This window comes from Falco cherrug, chromosome 3, assembly GCF_023634085.1.
Source record: "Falco cherrug isolate bFalChe1 chromosome 3, bFalChe1.pri, whole genome shotgun sequence".
Taxonomy (NCBI): domain Eukaryota; kingdom Metazoa; phylum Chordata; class Aves; order Falconiformes; family Falconidae; genus Falco; species Falco cherrug.
This window is the reverse complement of record NC_073699.1, coordinates 1788528-1810273: the sequence shown is the minus strand read 5'-3', so window position 1 is coordinate 1810273 and position 21746 is coordinate 1788528. Positions and strand designations below refer to the sequence as shown.

General features: G+C 45.9%; 1 protein-coding gene across 2 annotated transcripts in view; it reads right to left on the bottom strand.

Moving 5' to 3' along the window:
• The window catches only part of CCN4 (cellular communication network factor 4), a 38374-nt gene extending 19901 nt beyond the window's left edge, over nucleotides 1–18473 (bottom strand). The window contains exon 1 of one of the 2 annotated variants that reach the window (XM_055705572.1): nucleotides 18143–18473. In XM_055705572.1, the coding sequence (XP_055561547.1) occupies nucleotides 18143–18190 (48 nt within the window). In that variant the 5' untranslated portion in view covers nucleotides 18191–18473. Of the gene's footprint in view, nucleotides 1–1966; nucleotides 2067–18142 lie in introns of those variants that run through there. The other variant, XM_055705573.1, reaches the window with a different exon arrangement.
• Nucleotides 18474–21746: the final 3273 nt, after the last annotated feature.

The following is a 21746-nucleotide window of genomic DNA, read 5'->3' as shown; positions in this document are numbered from 1 at the left end:
TACAGAAAAGTTAGTTTTCTTTTATAAGGCCACAGAAGTGTAAAGGAACCTTAATCTCTGTATATGAAAATCAGACTGTGTTCTAAAAAATCTAGGGATTATTAGGCAAATGGGTTTGATTACACTAATTTGGACAGATATAGGGAAGACTGAAGAGATGGCAAGAGCTGCACCCCTCCACATCAGCAACTGTGCACAGTGTGCAAAGTCTGACAGAAGAAAACTCAAGAGGGTAAAGGAAGTATTCATGGTGCTAAAAACTTTTTGAGCTAGGCATAGTAGTATTTCAATTAAGGAAGGGAAAATGGAGCTGAAGACAATGGGTTGTACTGATGTTCTGAACAAGTGCCAGGCATCTGGAAATCTCTGAAAACAGAACCATAGGGGTGTTAAGATACATGGGAAGCAAATGGGTGTTGTTATCATGCTGAGGGTGCAGAGGCAAAAAGAGACTTACACAGTCAGGACACAAACCACAAAACCTCCCTGCAAGTTAGTCATATGAAATGGTTAAGGCAGGGTGAGGAGTGAACCACAAACTTGAAATAACTGGCGTGCCCGTGTTGTCACAAGGATGAAAAGAGAACTGAACACGTCTACTTCCTCCCGCAACAAACTCTACAGGCACCTTGTCACATCAGCAGTGGGACAGAAACAGTGCCATGGCACGCTACTTTCAACAGTAAAGTTTTCTGTCTTCACTATTATGTGAGTCCCTTCTGCCCCTTTCAAAATCCTAGCCAATATTCCTATTACGTTTCTCTGAGTGATATAAACTGATTCACACAATTAGACACATATTCAAATAACCTACTTCAGGTTCAGGGATCTGAAGGAAAGTATAAAATGATACACAGCACAGAGCAGATGCTGCTTTAAATCACTTCCCCAAGGAATTGAAGCATTTAATTCCCTGGGAACACATCAACTTCCTGATCTCTTTTATTCCTGAATATGGTATCAAGCTTTTAGCCATATCACAGAGTACCAATGTCACATAAACTGCCTCTTAAAATCACCCCAAAAGATTTAATTAGACATTTTGTCACTGTGTTTTAGAATGTACTGAAAAGGCTCTCAAAAAGGAAATCTGAGTTCCTTTGCAACAATATCTGATGCCTAAAAAGAGAAGCAAGCAGCAGAATGCTAAGCAAACACTTCTGAACATTTTTTCTTAATCTGACTCAAAAAGTGAAAATCCACAGAACAAGAACACACACACACAAAAAGACTAAAGACTTTTAAATAAACCCAGTAGATTCAACAGAAATGTAGCTGCAAGCTCTGGATGGGTTCAGATGTGCGGAGCATGGCTGAAAGGGAGCCCGTGCCCTTGCACACCAGGTGGACAGCAAGCCAGAAACATGGTGACCCATAAGCTAGAGGAATGATGAATTGTTGTAAACTCATATTAGAATTCAAAGTGAGATTAGCACAAATGACCTTGCCAAATCTATGGTGAGATCATTTAGCAGGAGTGTGGTGATTAGCTAGAGGCCCCCTTTTCCCAAGCTTTGCTGAGTTTATCTGCCCCAAGTCCCTGGAACAAGACCAGGAATTTACTAGCTCAGCATGTGGAGCAAAGACATTACTTGCCAAAACATGTATACAAAGACCCTTCACACAGATGATATTTGAGGTCATGAGGGATAAAGCTATGAGGATGAACAAAACCAGTAAACAAATCTGGATTTTGTTAACTTTTCTAGATGATAGTCAATACCCAGAAGTAGATTGTAGTACAGGTTTTGTAATCAGAAAGGAGGGGATTGTAAAATGAATATACTCAGTGAACTCATCATCAGATGTACCAGATTCAGGACACTCCCGTGATGAGTTATTTTTATGATCTGTTACAAGAGGCAAGCCTGTCCACATAGTTCATAGTCTACCAAAAGGGGAATGGTAGAATGAAGCATCCTCTTTCTTTGACATCTGGGAAACTGAGATCTACTGATATTCTTACCCAGCTCCTCAGCTCAGTCTCAGTGGTGGTGAGGTGTGCAATGCCCTACAGTGCCAGAGCCTAAGGGAATGAAAAAGGACATCCATCAGAAGTCCACAAACTGAGTGCCATCTAATATGAAACTAATCCCTTAAAGCTGGCACCAATCTGAGATAAATGAGTTCTTCTTAAGAGACTCTAACCTATCTGGGGACCATGCTAGAAATCAACATCATCACTGCTTTCAGTGAAACGAAAAAATAATAAAGCAATTCCAAAGAGTGACTTTAATAAGGCATGGAAAACCATGAAGTGTTTTTACATTATTATTAATTTGCTGAATGCTGTCATTAACTTCACTTGAGCTACGGGTCCAACCAACCAACAAACCAACCTCCACTTCTTTCTTAAGAAAGGAAAAAAATGCTGCTTTCCAGACAAGTCCAACAGGAGGGCAAAACTTTGGAGTACACAGCCATCTGAGGATCAATTCATCCCGTTAAAGGCAGAAAAAGAACTTTTTCCTTCTCAGTCAATGTAGAAGCTACTCAGTTCTTGCACAACAGAGATGTCTGATCAGCTTTCCCTGAGAAAAGGAAAGAAAGGAGAGAAAAAAACAACAACAAAACTCTCACAAGATATACTTTTGTTTATCTGGGAACATTTCCTCTCACTGGAGAGTGAGAGGCAATCCGTTTTGATTGGGACCTGGAGGTACCAATGCAGTAAGACATAGTTACAGGTAAAACTACTAAAAGGAGACAATGTAAGCAACTTGCATTTAATGGCAGTTGCTTAAGAGAATGGATGTTCCTTTCTAATGCAGACCACAAGCCACATGGTTATTGCACAGGGATGCATCTTGTTTGCTTCCCGCAGTCACTGCAGTCAGGCTGCCAGAACAGCATGACTAAAACATAAATGCCTTAAAAGAATATTGTTGCTAATGAAATGCAGATGTTTGCACAGTCAGATTGATACAGAGCTAGTCACCAAATAACAACCACTGACAATCAAACGCATATCCACAATGGCTCCAAAGATGTCACTGAGCAAATCACCAGCTCACCGTCCAGTGTTGTAAAAGACTGCAGATTTGGTTATAAGCAGCTACCACATTGGCAAGACGCTCCCTCAGCAGGTCAGTGGGAAGTTTTGCACTGGTGAGATTATGTACAAAAGACCCCACTCTCTTCCGCTTCCCCATGCAAGAAGCTGCAGTTGCAGCTGTTGGATGCAAAGCCTTGACCTCTCCCTGCTGCCAGCAGACAGGACCACTGCACTGACCACACAAGAGACTCAGTAGCTCATCTAGAGAAAATGCCGAACTTCAGGGCTGCTAAAGGTCCAGAAGATAAACTCCAGTCTGAAGGACTAGGGCGTGACTTTGCAATTTGATCTGAGCTGTTAGCCTCCCTAGGCCTGCAGAACAGGAGTGGTAACGGTCCTTTTGCTACAAGAAAAGAACACCGAAGATTGTGAGCTGCCCAGACCATGGAGGAATGAGCAGCTGCCATCAAGGGAGATGGCAGTCAGAGAATAAGGGCAAGGGAGATCCCAAGAGAATTCCTCTATGAGGATATCAGTATGGATTGGGAGAGGTAGGAAATCCAGAGCTGCTAAAAGGGCTATAAGCCTGTCACTATGCTGGTGATATGCCTGAGAAGAGCAAAGTTCTATCTGTTCACCCATAGAAAAACAAGAATTCATCTTGTTAGCATATTAATTTTGCTGAGTATGACTTTCAGAGGTGTCTGTAGGACTTCAAACGGGGGACACTGCAGCTGAGCACCCTCAACCCATCTACTTCAGCAAAAAGACAAAGTTTTTCCCTTTTGTTCATATAAGAGGAATGATTATCTGACAGCCAGAGTATTCTTCAGCCTGGGTATACAGAAGCAGAGAGGTTTCACTCAGCATGCAACAGTTCCCCACCAATGGATGTGATACCACCAACGTCGTCAATTAAATAGCCATGCAACACCAGAATGAAAACATGCGATGAAGATTTTGTTCTGGTATGAAGAGCTGAAAAATCCTTGGCATATAATTTATCCCAAGCTGAAGTCCAGTAGATACTTTCTCATCTTATTCAATAAAAATTCTGTTTATAGAATTTTGGTACATCGCTTCTGCTTGGGATTTATTAATTGAATTGTAATTACTGTGAATTAAACTTGGAAGGTATAATTACTTTCTCCTCCCAGAACACAACACCAGAAAGTGGAGGTTTCAAAGGAGAGAAGTGTTTTCACCAAAAACAAGAGGAAATACTGGTCTTTGTGAACAAAGTGTTAAACCACAACGGGATGTATAAACATGTGGGGATGTGCACAAAAAAAAAAAAAAAAAAAAAAGCTCAGAAAGCTCCTCTGGACTGATACCAGAGGGGAAATCTGCTTTAATGAGAGAAAGTGGTGATGCTGAAGCAACACAACTGCAAGATTTGAAGGGTTAAAATGTTTACTGAGCCAGTAGGAAACACACAGCTGTATCAACAGGAAAGTGGAATCAGGAGTCAGAAGCTCATTTTTTAACTTGTCTTTTTTTCCCCTCAAATTTACCAAGAAGATTAACAGTTGAGATTTAATACAAAAAAGAAAGACCTCGACTGTGCAAGTTCTGCAGCAACAAAGTACAGAGAGGGAAGAGAGCAGGCTCCAGTGTGCTGGCAGCTGGACAGCACTTATCAGCAATAGCATCCACTTTCCAGGCCACCACGAAGAAATAAAGCCTATTCAAGTTCAAGGAAGTCTCACACGATGCGAATTTACCAGCTTGAGGATGACTGCCAGACCCTATGGCTGAGCTGATCCAGAAGCAGCCAAACCACTGTGGACCAGACATCTCATGACTGTCCATTTCTCAGCATACACCACATTTCCCTGGGTCTCCAGGCCACTTTTCTCCTCTCTCCCTTACTCTCCTTGGCTGAATAACCCTATGAAGTTGTAATTTTGATTTTCTATTTCCCCATTTCTTCAGCCAGGTTCACAGCCTCAGAGGGCTGTCCAAGTCTCATTCGTTTCCATTTGGATTCAGACACCAGCAGAGAAAAATAGAGATATTGGAACACTGATGTGGATCTGGTCTCAGGTTCCTGACCCTAAACAGAGCTCTCATTAACCTTTCCAAGAACACAATTGAATTCAGCATTGTAATTGTAACACACAAGGGCTTTTCTGCCCACCCCCACCACCCAACAGAAACTATCTGTTAATGCACTGTGTAAGCCTGGGACAATGCTCGGTGTCTGAAACCCCTCCAGCTCATCAGAACCACAGAAAAAGGCATGAAAAGCATTTAGCTTTATCAGAAGGTGAGCCAAAAGATGAGAATTTTGCTACTCACATGGCACTTGGGGTGTCCTTCTTACTCAGCGTCTTAGAGTGATTTAGATCCATATCCTGGGCTTTTTGTCTCATGGGATTACACGATTCAGGTTAAATGTTGATCTATCATTTCATGCAGTAGATCTTAATAGCATCAGATAATTCATATAGGTAGCAGATTGGCAAAAAAATAAGTGAAAACTGTAGGAAATGTACATCACTTAAATAGCATTAAAATGAAATAAGATGACCACAAAATATTATGAGATTTTGCAACAGAAGGAAACACTGGGGCTTTCCACAGGCAGAGGCTGAAAAGCCAGTGCAACTGCTAGGAGACAGCAGGTCCACTGGTAACATTCAGATCACTGGGAATGACTACTAGTCGTATTACCTCATATAGGTTTGTTTGACATGAATGAGAAGAGAATAAAAGTAGTTTTGTCCAAAACAGTGCTCCTTCAGCACTGAACTGGGATTCATGAGGAAGTTCCCATCCACGGATGCTCTGAGATCTTCTCTGCACTCTGAATTCAAAGAGAAGTTTCTATTGAATAGTTTGGCCACTTGATAGCATTCTTTAAAGAAAACCTTGTATTTGGATTCAAAATATTCACTTTGATATTCTCTTACAGTCATCAAAGTTTCCTTACCTTGTCATGGACTGTTTCTCTACATCTTGTCTGTGTTGTCTGGATATCCATGGAGCACCACATTTAAAATGTTATGGAGCTGGCATCGGAAGGAACCGTCTTTTGGCTGCTAGCTCATGGCTAGGAACATAATTCTTTCCCTTTCTGAAAATCAGCAGGGCTTGTCCCAGAGTATTTGGCTTGCAAGGCTTGGATGAAGCTGGTTAAGCCTTCATGCAAGTTCACATGGCCATCACATTGCAAAACAGTTTTGCAGCAGGCCAAAAGCCCATCTCCTGCTCTGGAGCCCCATGTCAAGAGGGGGCCACCTGAGGCTGTGGCTGCACAGACACCTGGGTCACTAGTCTAGGCTTAGCTGCCTTGGCCAGCCCCACGCTGTAGCCCCAGGAGTGTGTCCTGGATGCTGTCAGGATAAGAACATGGGGTTCTCTCACCCACATTTTGGCTGCCCATAGTGGTAGCTGAGCAGCGCACCAAGGATGAGGAGCCATCAGGATCACAGGGAGAGACAGCCAAGGGGAGCTTGGTGAAAAGATCACCCATGTAAGTCTCCCATGCAAGGCTTGAGAGATGGACTGATCCAAACAACTTTTCTAAGGGGCATTTTCTTTTTTAGCATGCACTGCTACAAGGCAGCAATCAGCAGAGTGATGGCTACAGACAGCATCTTCTCCCATGTGTTATGGAAAAGGAGGAGGAGTGGTGGTGAGCCCCAGAACAGGGGGAACAGGCTGTTCCTGAAGAGCTGGCCCAGAAATAGCAGAAAGAGCAAACCCAGGCAACGGGAAGGAGGGGACTCAGAAGGAGTTAGAGCCAGCTCTCAAGCCAGTCTGGTCTTTGCACTACAAACATTATTCCAGACACATTTGAAGCTCAGATCCTGTTTTAAAACACAACAGAAAGCCCCCAAGAGCATCTGTACCTTCCCTCCCACCTCCCACAAAAGCTGACACATTGCAAATGGGGAAGGAGGAAAAAGAGAGAAGCCAGTAGATTTGCCTTTGGCTTTTACAAGGCTCCGGGGACAAAGCCATTGCTTTCGAATTAAATACAGTGGAAATTACTAGCAAGGAAATGAGAACACCTCCTGGCACAATTACGTGAAGAAAAAAGAAAAAGAGTGAAGATATTAGCATAGGAAAACTATGCATTGTGCTGGAGAATTAATGGTCCTTCCCCTGAAGCCAGTGGAAACAGAACTGAAATTCAGGGCTTTGGTGAAAAAGATGCCAGAGTACGAACCTAAAGTAACTGGTGCAAGCAGTAAATGCAGAGGCTGATATACTCAGAGGTGTCAGCTCTCCGGATGGGAATGCACACATGGCACCTGCATGAGCAAGCAGAGCATGTTGCATTCTGCTTCTAGGAGGGATTTCTCATGGTGGAAAGCAGCACCTTTCACAAGAATGAAATTATTGAATAACTCTGTTTTCATCTGGGACCCAAGAGATGAAGAGACTGTCCCAAAGGCAGAGAGGATGTCTGTAGTAGAGCCAAAAAAAGAAGTGAGATTTCTTGTTCCTACACTGTAACTATACCATGATACTCCTCCTACACACAGCTAGTAAACTAAGTTGTTTAGTTTTTACTGGATGCAAAAATGAAATTGTTCCACTGAGCTGACTCTCAGATGTTGTGAGTTCAGCAAAGTCAGTTGCTTAGTGTTTTAACTTTGAATCATCGCATGCACTTGATGCCTGCAGAAGGGCAAGACTCTTTCACCTCTCCAACACCTTCCAAACCAACAGATCAGTGGTGATAAGCAGTTTATAACTTGCTGGATCTGTGCAAAGTGATGAAATGAGTCCTTCACCTGTGATTCACTCTTGCCTCCGTGCAGCTACGATACCTGCTGGAGACGAGGTCTAAACCAACGAGGTGACAAAATTCCCATTTCTGATCCAGACACCTGCTGACACTATGAATGATAAAAAATAATAATAATAAAAAAACCTCCAACAACCAACCTAAAACCAAACCACAAAAAAAACCCCCACCCAAATACCAAGAAGCCTTGCTCAGGCCAGGGTATCACTGCAGCTTTATCATAACCCACTGACATGGGGAATCTGGCACCTTGGCACTGAAGCGCTTTGGCAGGTCGCAAGGAGGAAATGCCCATCGGTGCCCACATACCTCCCAAAACCCACAACATGCAAATGCTGCCACTTCCCCATCCTAAAAGACCCCAAACGGGAAAGCAGCAACATCACAACCTGTAAACAGTTGACACTACTGCTTTCGTACACAGAGGAGGACACCAGCTCTGTGGTTTGTCTCCAGGAGGATAAAGACGAATTTCTAATTATATGAGTACCGACATTTTTGCTTGTCTCCCCTAACTGGCGCTGGCTGCCTGGGGGTCCAGAGAGCGGAGCCTCGGGCCAGGTTCGAGCACCGGCATTCCCCAGCCACCGGTGCACGTGTGGGGGGCAGCGGTGCCCCCTCCCCAGCAGCCCTGCACAGTACCCTGCTGTTTCCGAGCATCTCCCCCGGCCAAGGCTGCCCCTCAGGCGCAAGATGTGTCAGAAAAAAAATAACACTTTTGGGAAGTGTATGGGGAGTGAGTGTTAAGCCAAAATATTCCCAGCCACCCAGCTCCCGCTGTAGAGACAGTTTTTCTAAGAAAGCTTCCCCTGTATGTTACAGGGTGAACAATAAAACCAGGCTCAACACCTTTATGGTCATACAGTCCCATGGGAATGAGACAAATGCAATTCTTTAATTATTCCTCTATAAAATGGTACGATCATCGAGGATGCAGAGGTGTTAAAGGGATTTCAGCTTTGCTGCCATAATATCCATTTACTCCTCTAATAAAATACTCCAGCCTCCTAGATGATACTCCGAAAGCATTTTAATATAGTTAGGGGAAGGGGGGCGACAGTCAAAGATATGGCACACATGTCACCTCTAGTCCAAACAGACTGCCTATATGATACATATGGAAAAAGTGACACAAACGATAAAAATACTCAGGTGTGGGGGTGTGGGGTGGTATATGCGTATGTGTATTATATATATGTATATGTACATCACACAGAATTGGGCATATAATCTAAAAGAAGCAGAAGCATCTTATCTGAGCCTGAAACCAGGCACATAATGTGTCGCTCCACCACAAACTCAGGAGCCCACCCACACACAGGCAGCTTTTGGTGGGCAAGGAATTCACCAGCCTGTGTGTGCATGATCACACCACCTCTTTGGGGAACCCTAGTGCATTGAAGAAGCTTAGTACTGGTTTTGATGCAAAATCTGGAAAAATAAGTCAAGTGACCTCCAGAAATCCACTGTCTCACAGATGTCAACTTGCAGTCTCTCTGACCCCTCTGCCAGGCTCATGGAGAGCTACACCTCATAGAAATGTTCAATTAAATGTGATTTTAAAAATGTACACTTGGCACTCTAGTAAAACAGTGAAAATTAATACTGAATGATCTCCATGAATGAACTGTTAAATAGCAGGGATGTCATTATTTATTTAATTACAGTAACTGCAATAGCTAGGGTCAAATGTGAAAGAAAAACTCACAGAAAGAAGCCAATGGAATTTGCCCTCATTCTCTTACAGCAATGTATATCAGCCCACATACAGATGCTGTGGGTATGACCTAGTCCTCTCAGACCAAGATCCAGCAGGAAGTATTGCCAGCAGTGCTGATAAATAAATCACCTGCTGAATGGCCAAACTAGTTAACGGAACCTGGATATTTTCCTAATTAATTTTCCATCCTTATTTTCTCATAAAAATGTAACCAAAGAGTTTTATAATGTAATCCACTTGCAGATTCTCAGCACTGGCTGCAGGTTTTGTGGTTTGGTCCCTCCTTGCTAAACAGCTAAAATGACCCAGCTGTTACTCTAAAACCAGGGAACTAGTAGCCTGCGGGCAGTCAAGTACATATGCCAGCCGTTCAGAGGAGCACTTAATTCCTCCCATATGGATTTCGATGCCTCTGCCTTCTTATCAGACCAGATACAGAAAGTTCTTTGTCAGAGCAGGTATAAGCTGGTGATCATCATGCGAGCTATAGCCTGCTTGGTCATCATACACATCCAGGAATGTATTGGTGGACTTCAAAAACCAGAAAGGAGGGCTCACAAGTCCAAAAAACACAGATGCAGTGTGACCTCTTGCATCACAAATGTGAGAATGCCACGGACATCATGTAAGAGGTATGGCAGTGACAATGAGATACGTGTTCAGAGCAGAGTCAGGAGATGCTTTGAGATAGTGTAGAACTTCCTGGGGAAATGGCCAGTCTTTTTGCAGGGGCCTGGTACATTACTTGTCAGCCCAGGGCAAGAAGGCTGGCCCCTTCATGGAGTAAAAATAGTTCACCAGAGTCACTGCTTCAGGTGATTCGTGCTGTCCCCAAAAGGCATCAAACCGAGTTTCAGCAAAGTCATGCTCCCTTCTTTCCACTAATCTTCCTTTCACAGGCCAAGCACATCTATATGGAGATGAGGAAGCTTCAGCAAGAGAAAGAGAAAATCCCCCACTCATCTTACTGTTGTTTTGTTACTCAAAAAGCTTCAGTAAGGAAAGACCAAAAAGGAAGGCAGGATGGTAGTTTGGAAAGCTGACAGAGCATGGAAAGGAATCAAAACTTCTAAACCACTGAGAAATTAAAGTTTGAGTTGCATTCATGAATGCTAGAAAGGGGAAAGTGCAACCGTTCCTGTACAGCTAAAAATTTGCTACCTTCTAATAAAAAAAAATAAAATTAAAAAAAAAAAAAAAAAGATAATCCTCGAGTCATCAAGAGCAATTTTGGTCAAAGTTGTGAAGTCTGTGGGGATTGCACTATTTCTGGTGGCACGTGGCAAGTTTTGTGTCAGATACGGTACAGAATGACAAAGTTGCTTACTACTACTGACGTTACTGTGTTCTTTCCATTATATACAGATACAATTTTTCTATATTTCTAAATCTAATGTAGCTACTAATTCAGTCAAGCTAGACAGTTGCATGCTAGAGATGTAATAATCATAGAATACCAGGTTGAAAGGGACTTCAAGGATCATCTGGTCCAACCTTTTTTTGCAAAATAAAACCAATGCTTCATATCCACCTGGAAGCCTTTCAGTGGAGGTGATTTCAGTATGTTAGGAAGAGAACGGACAGGTTTACCTCAAGCTGGGTAGAAGAAGTTTGTTTCAACTCTAACAAAAAGGTATAAAAGCACTCAAAGCACTACCGTTTTTGTGATTTCTGTTCATCTGTCAATGAAATGCTAGACCAAGTGATCTTGCTATGCTGCCCCACCACCAAGCATGAGACATTTTTTCTTCTAACTCCATCCGAATCTGCAAGGCAATCTCTTAGGAGAAGGTCCTTCTGCAGGGCTGGAGTTGCTCCATGACAGCAAAGACATCACTGTGCATATGTCCAGCAACATCAGGATCTAGGTGACTCACAACCCTCCGTAGATGATGCATAAGCCCAAGATTATTTCTGCAAATACCTCTCAGGTTTCCCTGTGTGCTCATTGCACACCATTCTGGAGTTCATGAAACTTGGCCTTCCAACTTGCTCATCTCTCATTTGTTAAGTAGAATGACAGACCCAGACTAGTAAAACAGAAGAACAATGTGGGAGCTATTGGGAAAGAGAAGAGGAACACAGAGATGACCACACAGTCCAGGAATGCATTAGTAACCCAAGTATTAGAAATCCATTTTTCAAATTGTGCTGCAAAGCTTAGCTTAAGTGTTATCTTCTTCCACAGCTGTTTCAACCTAAAGGATGTCCTTTCCTTCCCCATCCACAAGAAGAATTACTTGTAGAGCAGAGCCAGCTGTTGGCGCCCACAGAGATAAAAATGCCTTTTCTCCCTTCTACCTTCCCACAGCTAGCCCAGATGCAAAGAGTACAAGTCAAAGCCCAGCAGCAGGCTATTAGAAAGCACAAGGGATTAAGAGGACTCCATTAGCTTCATCCAGGATGCCAGAACAAGCAGCAGCAAAGAGGGAAACACATAAGGTTTCAGTATGGAGGCAATAAATAGCAGAGGCACCAGTGGAGGTTCCATCCAGACCTGGGAGACCACCAGGGTGCAGGAGAACCAGTCATCCTCACCCACACCCAGGAAACCAAAGCAGCACTAAGTAGCTGCTAAAGTAGCAGAGTCAGAGTCCCTTGGCCCAGGAACACATCTGTAAATATAAAGCCCTGTGACGCCCCTGCCAGCCTGCAGGAATGGGATGCTGAAGGGAACTCATCTCAGGACGCAGCAAATCCTGGGTGGGACAAAACTTGAAAGAGGGAGTGATGGGGAAATTGGGTGCTATAAACCCAGTCCAAGAAACTAGGTCCGAATTCTTGGTGGACCTCAGAACACAGAAAGAAAACGAATGGGTAGGCTTTGTTTGGGCCCATCATTGCCCACTGACAGCTGTCACTCAAAGTTTCTATTTAATAGAAACAAAAAATTCTGGTTTTAACATAAGGACCCTAAGAATGAGGATGATTGAGCTGTATTATAAGAAACCAAAGGGGCAATCAGGGGGAACACCTTAATCGAGGGTGCCCGCCTGCACCTCCTGCTGACAAATCTGGAAGACTTAGGAAACCTTACCCTGCTTTCTGGTCCACAACATGGGACACCGTCAGGCTTGATACTCAAATGTATCTTCAGCTGAGGCTGTGGGCATTCAGCTTTTGCCAGGCTGCAGCTGCCAGTGTTCACATACATGATACTATTTTATTTTATTTTATTTTTTTTTTTTTTAAACAGCCTTATTTTCACTTGTGCATGAAAGCCAGAGCTGTCCAGACAGGAATGCTCAAGGCCCCTCTGGGACACTGAGGCCATCCAAAAAGAGCAGTTTTCACTAAGCTGAGTACTGGAAAGATGCTAAAGCAACTCTTCACATCCTGACATGGGTGCCTATAGCTTCTGAAGAAAGAAGTCAAATGTCCCATATGGCTATGGAGGACTTCAAACGTTTTTGGCTGGTGCCTTTTCATAGCTCCTGGGGAGGGCAGGAGAAGCTAAACATGCACAAGCCTTTCAAAAGACAGACACCCAGTATAATTATGTAAATCTCATGCTTTTGCTAAAACCCACAGCTATCATTTTTAATTAATACCTTTCCCTGGAGAAGCCCCAATAGCAAAGTACTCTCAGCGCAGACAGGACTGTGTGAAATGGGGACATGACCTGCCCGAGGGGACACAAATAGGCAGTGGCACACTGCAAGGGTGGTGAGGAAGCCAGTTCCTGCCCCCGGCTTTCTCTTGGTTAACGCTAGCAAGAGACTGTCGCACACTGGCTACTGATGGCTACCAAAGCAAATTCAAATACTGACAGAAGTTAGGAAGAAAATGCATGAAAACCTGCTGCTCTTAGCAAAGCTATGTGTGAGTTTGTGTGTTTAGGAGGCATCTTCATCAGAAACAGTCTTTGGTCAGGACCTCTGATAAATGTGAAGCACATTCAGTGCTACCTTTAGGATGTTGCCTTGGCAATGATTTCCTTCTGCAAGTGGATTTGTGAGGGGGACTGCCAAATAAAAGATCAGTTTTGGGAAAGCCCCACATATGATGCAGCCATACCCACAGGGATTAAGTCTAAGAGCTTTGAGCCACCAGATACTCACTTGCATAGCTGAATCTTAGCTGCTGTAACCAGGATAATTTTAATCAACATCTACAATTTATGGACGTGTAGGATAGGAGACTTTCTAAAGAGAAGTTTATCAAGCCTGTCTCTGGTAATCAGATACTGTCAAGCAACAGGGAATGGTAGAAGGTCAAAGGGACAAGACACATCAACTTTGAACCTACGCTGCCTAAGATTATCTGTGCATCACTATCCGTGTTGCAAGCCTGTAGCCTTCCGTTAAGAAGCACTCAATAGCTAAACCTCAGCTCACCTCTCCTGGAGAGCCACAGGATTTTGCAGGCGAGAATAAAGGTGTCTGGAACCTTTAGCTTTAGACTACATATGAGCTTCTAGCAGAGCAAATAGATAAATTAATAAATCATTATGTAGCTGCTTTTTTTTTTTTGGGGGGGGGGGAGGGTCATGTTTGGTCAGAATGTGGTTTTGCCTGGAAGTCCAAAGAAATGTAATCATTTTTTCCTGCCACCAAATCCAAACATCTTACAAATTCTTGGCCTCACATCCATAGCAATAATTTTAGAAAAAGAAGAAGGAAAAACCACGCATTATGGTTCTCAAACCACTTTCCACACAGGCGGAGGCAGCCCTGAACTTGGGTCATTATCAGTGACTATCTAGTGAAATCAGTGTTCACAAAGGAGATGGTGCCTTTATAAAACCATCTTTGAACATCTCTCTCCTCCCTCCCACCCACTAAAGCCAAAAGTCTGGTGTTGTGTGCCATGACTGCCATCACATCAAATAGAAGTGTCAATAGTTGCCTACTAGTTATGTGATGAAGTGCAACACTATTCTTTGCTATTTGACTTGCTGCTCACTAGCACCATTAAAGGAAAAGCCTGCAGGTTTGCATTCACTCCTTTTCTATTTATTTTAATTTAGATTTCTAGATCTACACACCACCCATTCCTCCACTTCAAATGTTTTATATACTTCCAGTGCTATTCTTCTTCCTATATAATCTCCTTTACTAATTTTCTACAAAGTGCAGAATTTCTTTTCTAATCATCATCCTGGTTTGGGACATTTCGTCCCATCTAAACAAGGGGTCTCATATCTGCTGAGTCATCAGGACTAAAGGCTGAAGATCCTGGCTCCAGTTCCTCAATGTACCACACTGAAAAGGGGTCAACACATCCAGCCTTAAAGTCCTTGCTGAAAAAATGACTCAGCCACTGAGGAATCTCAACCTACTTGATGGGACTTGGGCTCTCATGGTCTCTGCCCTTATCTCTATGAAAGGAAAACAAATATTTAAGAAATGTTGGAAAACTTATGCCTGAAAGTCCAGCTATGCTCAGCTATTTTTCTCTTCCCAAGCCCATCACCCGTGAAGTTATGCCCTAATAAAAAACTTGTTGATAAAACTGTTTAAGAACTCATTAACTGCCTGTAGCTTAATACAGTACTGGGGGGTAAGGGACACTCCCGCAGAACCTGACAGCTGTCTTCTGAAATGCCCTTTGAGGCCTGCCTGACCTTCCCATATCAACTCTGCCTTTTTCCCTCAAACAAGTAGGTATATTCCAGTCATATTCCAGATAATCAACCATCCTTTTTCCCAGTGGAGCATCTTTTTCTGTCCATATTTCTTCACCTATGTGAAGAGTGACAAGTCACCAGGGAGACCATGGGCCTGTGTACAGTGACCTGCCTGCTGCTGCCACTCCATGGATGCCTCTGCAGTGTTGAAAATATCTTTATTACTGTTATGATGATGCCACAAAGATGCAACACAATAGACAATGAGGTGGGATAGTGTCAGAGCTTTATCAGCACTCATTTGTTGTGACCATTGTAACTTAGCTAAAATATGTCTCATGAGCAGGGTGGCCAATACCAGCTAAATATTCACTATATCCCACAACAATGGCAATATCCCTTTGCTCCTTCAGACACTGTCTCCTTAAGCAGACTAAGCCTGCTCCTTTCCTAAAAGTCCTTTAAGTATTATGTAGACTAATACTGCCTGCCAGTTGCACTCTGCAGCCCCTCTCATCTATCCATGCTGTACACTCTTTTCACCCCTGTTTCTCCATTTCCCCATTATGTATGCCTTCATCAGCTTACTAACCCCCCCATCACATCCCAGTTCAGGTTTGAAAAGACCCACAGAAAGCCAGTTCATTAGTGGGGAGAAATCACCCCAGCTCAATGATTTCTAAGCGCAACCTTCTAAGGTCCAGCTCCATGGGGGTGATGACAATGCCCCTGGGACCCTCCAGAAAGACATGGCTTCACCTGCTCAGTTCGTTGGACAGCTTGAACTGAAACAGCTGAGACCCAGGACTCTTTGTAGGCTATTTTTGATACTGTTTCAAACTCTTTTTAGATACTCTTTTGACCATATATGCTGCCAGCAATATTTGGATTGCACTCACCCCCACAGCCGGCACATGTGTCTGCATGCACTCACCCATAGTTACATGCTACAGCAGCTTTTGTTACAAGCATCTTTGATATCAAAGAAACCCAGGACAACCACTAAGATTTATAAGGCTCACACAGATCTTCCCTAGTAACACTGTCAGGGGGTGGGGGGTGGCGGGTGGCTCCCTCTGTGTGACTTTTTACTTGCTCAGCAAAGATCAACTGAGGTAAGAACCAACCTACCTCAGAGAGCCCAAGCGCTGCATTTTGTTTGTTGTTAGTTTTGTGTTGGATTTTTTTCTAGAAGAGCCCCGTTATCAGTCCATCTCAACATTCACGCAGGACTTATCACTTCTCCATCTGCTTTCACACAGGTGCGGCTGGTGTACCACATCACGTGTGCTACCTTCTTGCTTTAAAGCCCCGCTTTATCTCGCAATACACAAGCCAGCCTGATGCCGGCAGCCCTGCAAAGCAAAATATCCCCGGTGCAAAGCAGTTACGTTACCCGCCCCGGAGCAGAAGCGGGACACAACCGCGGCTTCGCCTCTGTCTGGCTCCGGGAATGCCCCGGCCTGGAGCCGGGTAGCCCAGGCGGGTCCCGAGGAGCCACCCTCTCTCCCGGGGTCCCCAGGGCTGCCCGAGCCCCGAGTCCAGCGTAGCCTCCGGGGATGGGGAAGGGGAACGGCGCGGTCCCCAGGCGGCGTGCGGCCGCCGCCCCCGGGGTGGGGGGGGAGGGGGCCGGGGCAGGCACTGCCCGCTCCCCCCGCCCGCCTGCCGCCATCGCCACCTTCCCGAGCAGCTCGCAGCCGCCAGCCGCCCCGGGGATTTCACACAAGCCATAAGCACGCACCGAGAAAAGAAAAGTAAAGCACCTTCTGAGATGAGCGGCTTCCCCATACAGGTTTTTTCCAGAGAGGGGGGAAGGAAAGCAGCTACTGCTTGCGTGGACTGGGCAGCTACAAGAGGTCGGAGAGGGGGAAACAAACCCCCCTCCTCTGGCCGCCCCGCGCAGCTGCACACCTGCGGGGAGCGGCCGGCCCGGCCCCGGCCGCTGCTGTGGCACGGCACGGCTCCTGCTGTGGCACGGCACGGCTCCTGCTGTGGCACGGCACGGCCCCTGCTGTGGCACGGCACGGCACGGCTCCTGCTATGGCACGGCACGGCCCCTGCTGTGGCACGGCACGGCACGGCTCCTGCTGTGGCACGGCACGGCACGGCTCCTGCTGTGGCACGGCACGGCTCCTGCTATGGCACGGCACGGCACGGCCCCTGCTGTGGCACGGCACGGCACGGCTCCTGCTGTGGCACGGCACGGCACGGCCCCTGCTGTGGCACGGCACGGCACGGCTCCTGCTATGGCACGGCACGGCCCCTGCTGTGGCACGGCACGGCACGGCTCCTGCTATGGCACGGCACGGCTCCTGCTGTGGCACGGCACGGCACGGCCCCGCTGTGGCACGGCACGGCACGGCCCTGACCCCGCACCGGTCCCGGTCCCGGTCCCGTGCTGCTTCAGCCCCAGCCCCTCTGGGCACCGCTGCCCGTCGGGGACCTGCCCTTTCCCCTCCAGCCCGCTCCTCCACCAGCCTCACCCTGGCTGCTTCAGACAGGAATGGAATGGGTGATCTTCTCCCTCTCATGCTCCACAATACAAATAATAGCAATAAAAGATAATAATAATAATAATAATAAAGGAAAACCAAACGCCAAACCACACTACAGTTTTCTGTGCAGATCCACCTGGATGGTGAGCAGAGATGGACTCAACTCCGAGACACTTCTGCACTCTTCCCCTTTCCTTTCCTTTCCTTTCCTTTCCTTTCCTTTCCTTTCCTTTCCTTTCCTTTCCTTTCCTTTCCTTTCCTTTCCTTTCCCCTTTCCTTTCCCCTTTCCTTTCCCCTTTCCTTTCCCCTTTCCTTTCCCCTTTCCCTTCCCCTTTCCTTTCCCCTTTCCCTTCCCCTTTCCTTTCCCCTTTCCCTTCCCCTTTCCCTTCCCCTTTCCCTTCCCCTTTCCTTTCCCCTTTCCCTTCCCCTTTCCTTTCCCCCACAGCTCACCTTTCCCCCCGGCTCTCCCCTCGCCCACCTCCCCGGCCTTGCCGCCCGCCCTCCCGCCCGCACCCCACCGCACCCGCTCTCCCAGCCCACCCTGCACTAAACCCAGGCGTGCTTGCAGCAGACGAGTCTCTCCTGCAGTTTCCAAACTCACCTGCAAAATGCTGCTCGTTGCTAGAATCCAGGGCAAAAGCCACCTCATCCCTGGAAGCCGGGATTAAATACATTGATTGAACCCAGATTTAGAGCCGTTTTGAACAAAAACACCACTTTGGGGAATGCAGAGCAATCCTGAACTGGCAACCTAGCCTAGGCACTCTGCCTTTTTCTCTTGGCTCTTTGGGGATTTTATTAAAGACAGATCTGACGTCAGGGTGAAGGACAAGCCCTGCATTTTTCCTCTGGAGAAACTTTTCCTGCCTTCACTTCTTCATTTTTGTGTGTGGTGTTGTCCCACCTCCTGCATTTCAGTGCATCGCCGTTAGCCAAAGGGCTCTTAAAGGGAACGTTACCGCGCCGTGCTCCAACGTGCTGTGCCTTGGCTCGGCCCCGCAGCACCCAAAGCTCACCCCTCCCGCTGCTCCTGGCATCCAGACCCTTGCCACTCCGCGAGTGCAGCAAGAAACATTGCATCGAGCTTTACTGATTACGACGAATGATCCGACATGTACACAAATAGGCAGAGGTGCTAGATTTATTTAATCTTTAAAAAGGAGTGGCTTTATTTGAAGCATGGAAGGATGATGGTCCTGCAAGCGCACCCCATGGGAGGCAGTCTCCTGGTTCCCTCGGAACCCCCCTCTTTAAAGAACAACCCACACAGGAAAAGAAAGGAAGGGCACACTATCCCCTCCCAGGCTACACATCCCTTCCATCATTTCGGTGGAGTGTATCAGAGTATGCATCAGCTCCTTATTTCTGTCGTGTGCCAGCAGTGGGCATAAATATTGCCCAGGTACATGGGAGTGCAAACTCCATTCTGAACAGAGCTAAACTCTCTGATGACCTGTATCACTGCTAATGTATAGCCTGATATTAGCTGGGTCATCTCCTTATGATATTAGCTGGGTTATCTCCTTTTGCCCGGGCACAGGCACAGTATTTCCCTTCACCCTTCTCAATCTGAATTTGAAAGGATTTACAGTCTCTTTCATCCTTAAAGTGAAATAGAATAGTATAAGGAAAATATATTAAACAGCTTCACAGGTTTTAAACCCAAAGGAGTTGAGGTGTGGGCTAAAAGACTCATCAAGGCAAATTTAATAGTAGGCAAATGTTCCTGCTTGATGTAGCAGGCTAGGCAGCTACAGGTGGTGAACACTGTGACGGCCAAACTGGAACTGAGACGGTGCCTTAACCTCTGCTCAGCCTCGGCTATCTCCTGTAACTCAGGTGTGCCTGGTCGCATCGGAGTGAGCTGCTCCCAGCTCCCCCCAAGCAGCTCCCCAACATAGGAAGGACATGGACCTCTTGGAGCAAGTCCAGAGGAGGACCACGAAGGTGATCAGAGGGCTGGAGCACCTCTGCTAGGAAGACAGGCTGAGAGAGTTGGGGGTGCTCAGCCTGGAGAAGAGAAGGCTCCAGGGAGACCTTAGAGCACCTGCCAGTACCTAAAGGGGGTTACAAGAAAGCTGGAGAGGGACTGTATACAAGGGCATGTGGTGATAGGACAAGGGGGAAAGGCTTTAAACTGAAAAAAAGGCAGATTTAGATTAGATATTAGGAAGAAATTATTCACTGTAACAGTGGTGAGGCACTGTCCCAGGCTGCCCAGATAAGCTGTGGATCCCCCATGCCTGGAAGTGTTCAAGGCCAGGCTGGACGGGGCTTGGAGCAACCTGGTCTGGTGGAAGGTGTCCCTGCCCACGGCAGGGGGTTGGAATGAGATGATCTTTAAGGTCCCTTCCAACCCAAACCGTTCTATGGTTCTGTCCCAGCCCTCCAGGGGAGCTGGTGCTCTGATGGGGTTTGGTCCTTGGACCTGGCACATCTGATGGTGGGGTGGGGTGGGGTGAGAGCAGAGCTGTACTCCAGCAAAATGTATTCTCACAGTGGCTTTCATCCCTTACGTGCTGTGTGACGTGACACAAACATTTTAATGATTTTGCACCAGCTGGATCAGGGAACAGTAAAAGGACCAGATTTTTTGTGTGACAGTCTGGACACCCAGCTGCTTTGGGAAACAATTCAGCCAGAGCTTGGCTGCAAACTGGAGGAAGTGCCACCTTCTGCCTTCTTCCTCCAGCACCTTCATTCCTACCACCGCCCTATCCCAGGACATACCACCTTGAAGACCAGGTTGGGGACTGTATTTTCTGTCAGGTTCTTCCAGGGCTGTTTCTGTTCTCCTCCTTCTATATCCTTCCCTTGCTTCCTCATTCCAACTATCTCTATTTCAATATTTCTCTCTCACCCCTCTCTGTCACCAGCACGCACCCTTCCTTGTATACCAGCAATATTCAGTCACAGGGACTCTCTCTGCTGAGGAATCTAGAAAGAAGCCTACAATCTTCATGTCACCTGGGTGGTGGTCATCTGCACGTGGCTACCACTCAGTGCCTGACTTCAGGGTCCAAATCCCTGGATACTTTGTGAAATGAAAGGAATATTTTGAGAGTGCAATTCCTCTGACCTAGGTGAAATGGCCTCTTAAAAAAAGAGGTGAAACCCGATGAATTAGACTAAGGTAATAGGCTCTGATGTAAAGTAGGTGGCTAATACCTCATCCAAGTCATGCTTGGTGGCTTGGAGCTGAAGGGGCCATGCTAGCAAGCCTAGCAAAAGTAGCTTTGCAAAGGAATGAGGAACAAGATTTCAAAGTTCCTGGGTTACAAGACTCCAAAATTAAGGGAAAGAACGCTTTATAAATGACACCAGAAATGGCAGTGTGTTGGTTTTGGTTTTTTTCCCCAAAAAACTTCGGTTATCTCACTTTCTTTTGACTATTTCCACTGCATATTTCATTCTCCTCAGTGAATTCCTTAGCAGATGCTGTGTTCAAACGTGTCAGCAAGGACAGAGACTTTGAGATGTGGACGTCTGGCTGCGTGTAGCTCCACAGTTCGTGTCATGGGATTTTGTCATATGGTGGTTATAAACCAGACAGTGTCTTAGCTTGGGTGAGACAGGGATCCAGGAGCAGGCCTGCAGCTCCGGGGCAGGGGTGCTGAGAGCAGCAGCAGCCCTTCTGATAGCAATTTCTGTGTGGAGATGACACATCAGAGCACTTACAGGTGTGACTGGGTGTAAGGTTATTTCATTCAGTCTCTAATGGCAGAGACGTTTAGGGTCTTGTTTAATTCAGTGATGGCAGCAGCTCTCACCTTGGCTTCTGCTTCTGGGGGCTTTCAGTTCCCGCTAAGGATGACAATGCTAAAAGAGGTTGTTGCGACCCTGTGTCAACCTGCCTTAATCCTGGGGAGTCTTGTACTGACCCCGATAAACAGAAGCTCTAAAGACACTTCTCTGTCTAGTTCAAAGACTTTAATTTAAAATCTCCAAATGATGGAAAATCCACTTCGTGTTTTGGTGAGTTCAGTTACATTCAGTATTATAAGTTTGTGCTGTATTTTCAGTCTGAGTTTGCTGGTTTCATCTTTCTGCCAATGTCTACTTGGCTGATGATAATTCAATACCTTCTTCCAACACATAAACATGCAATGGCTCAGTAAATCACTGCTGACTCTTCTCTTCAATAAAACAAGGAAGCCACATTGCTTTTAAGTCTCAGTGTCTAATTGGTTTTCTGAACCTTGAAG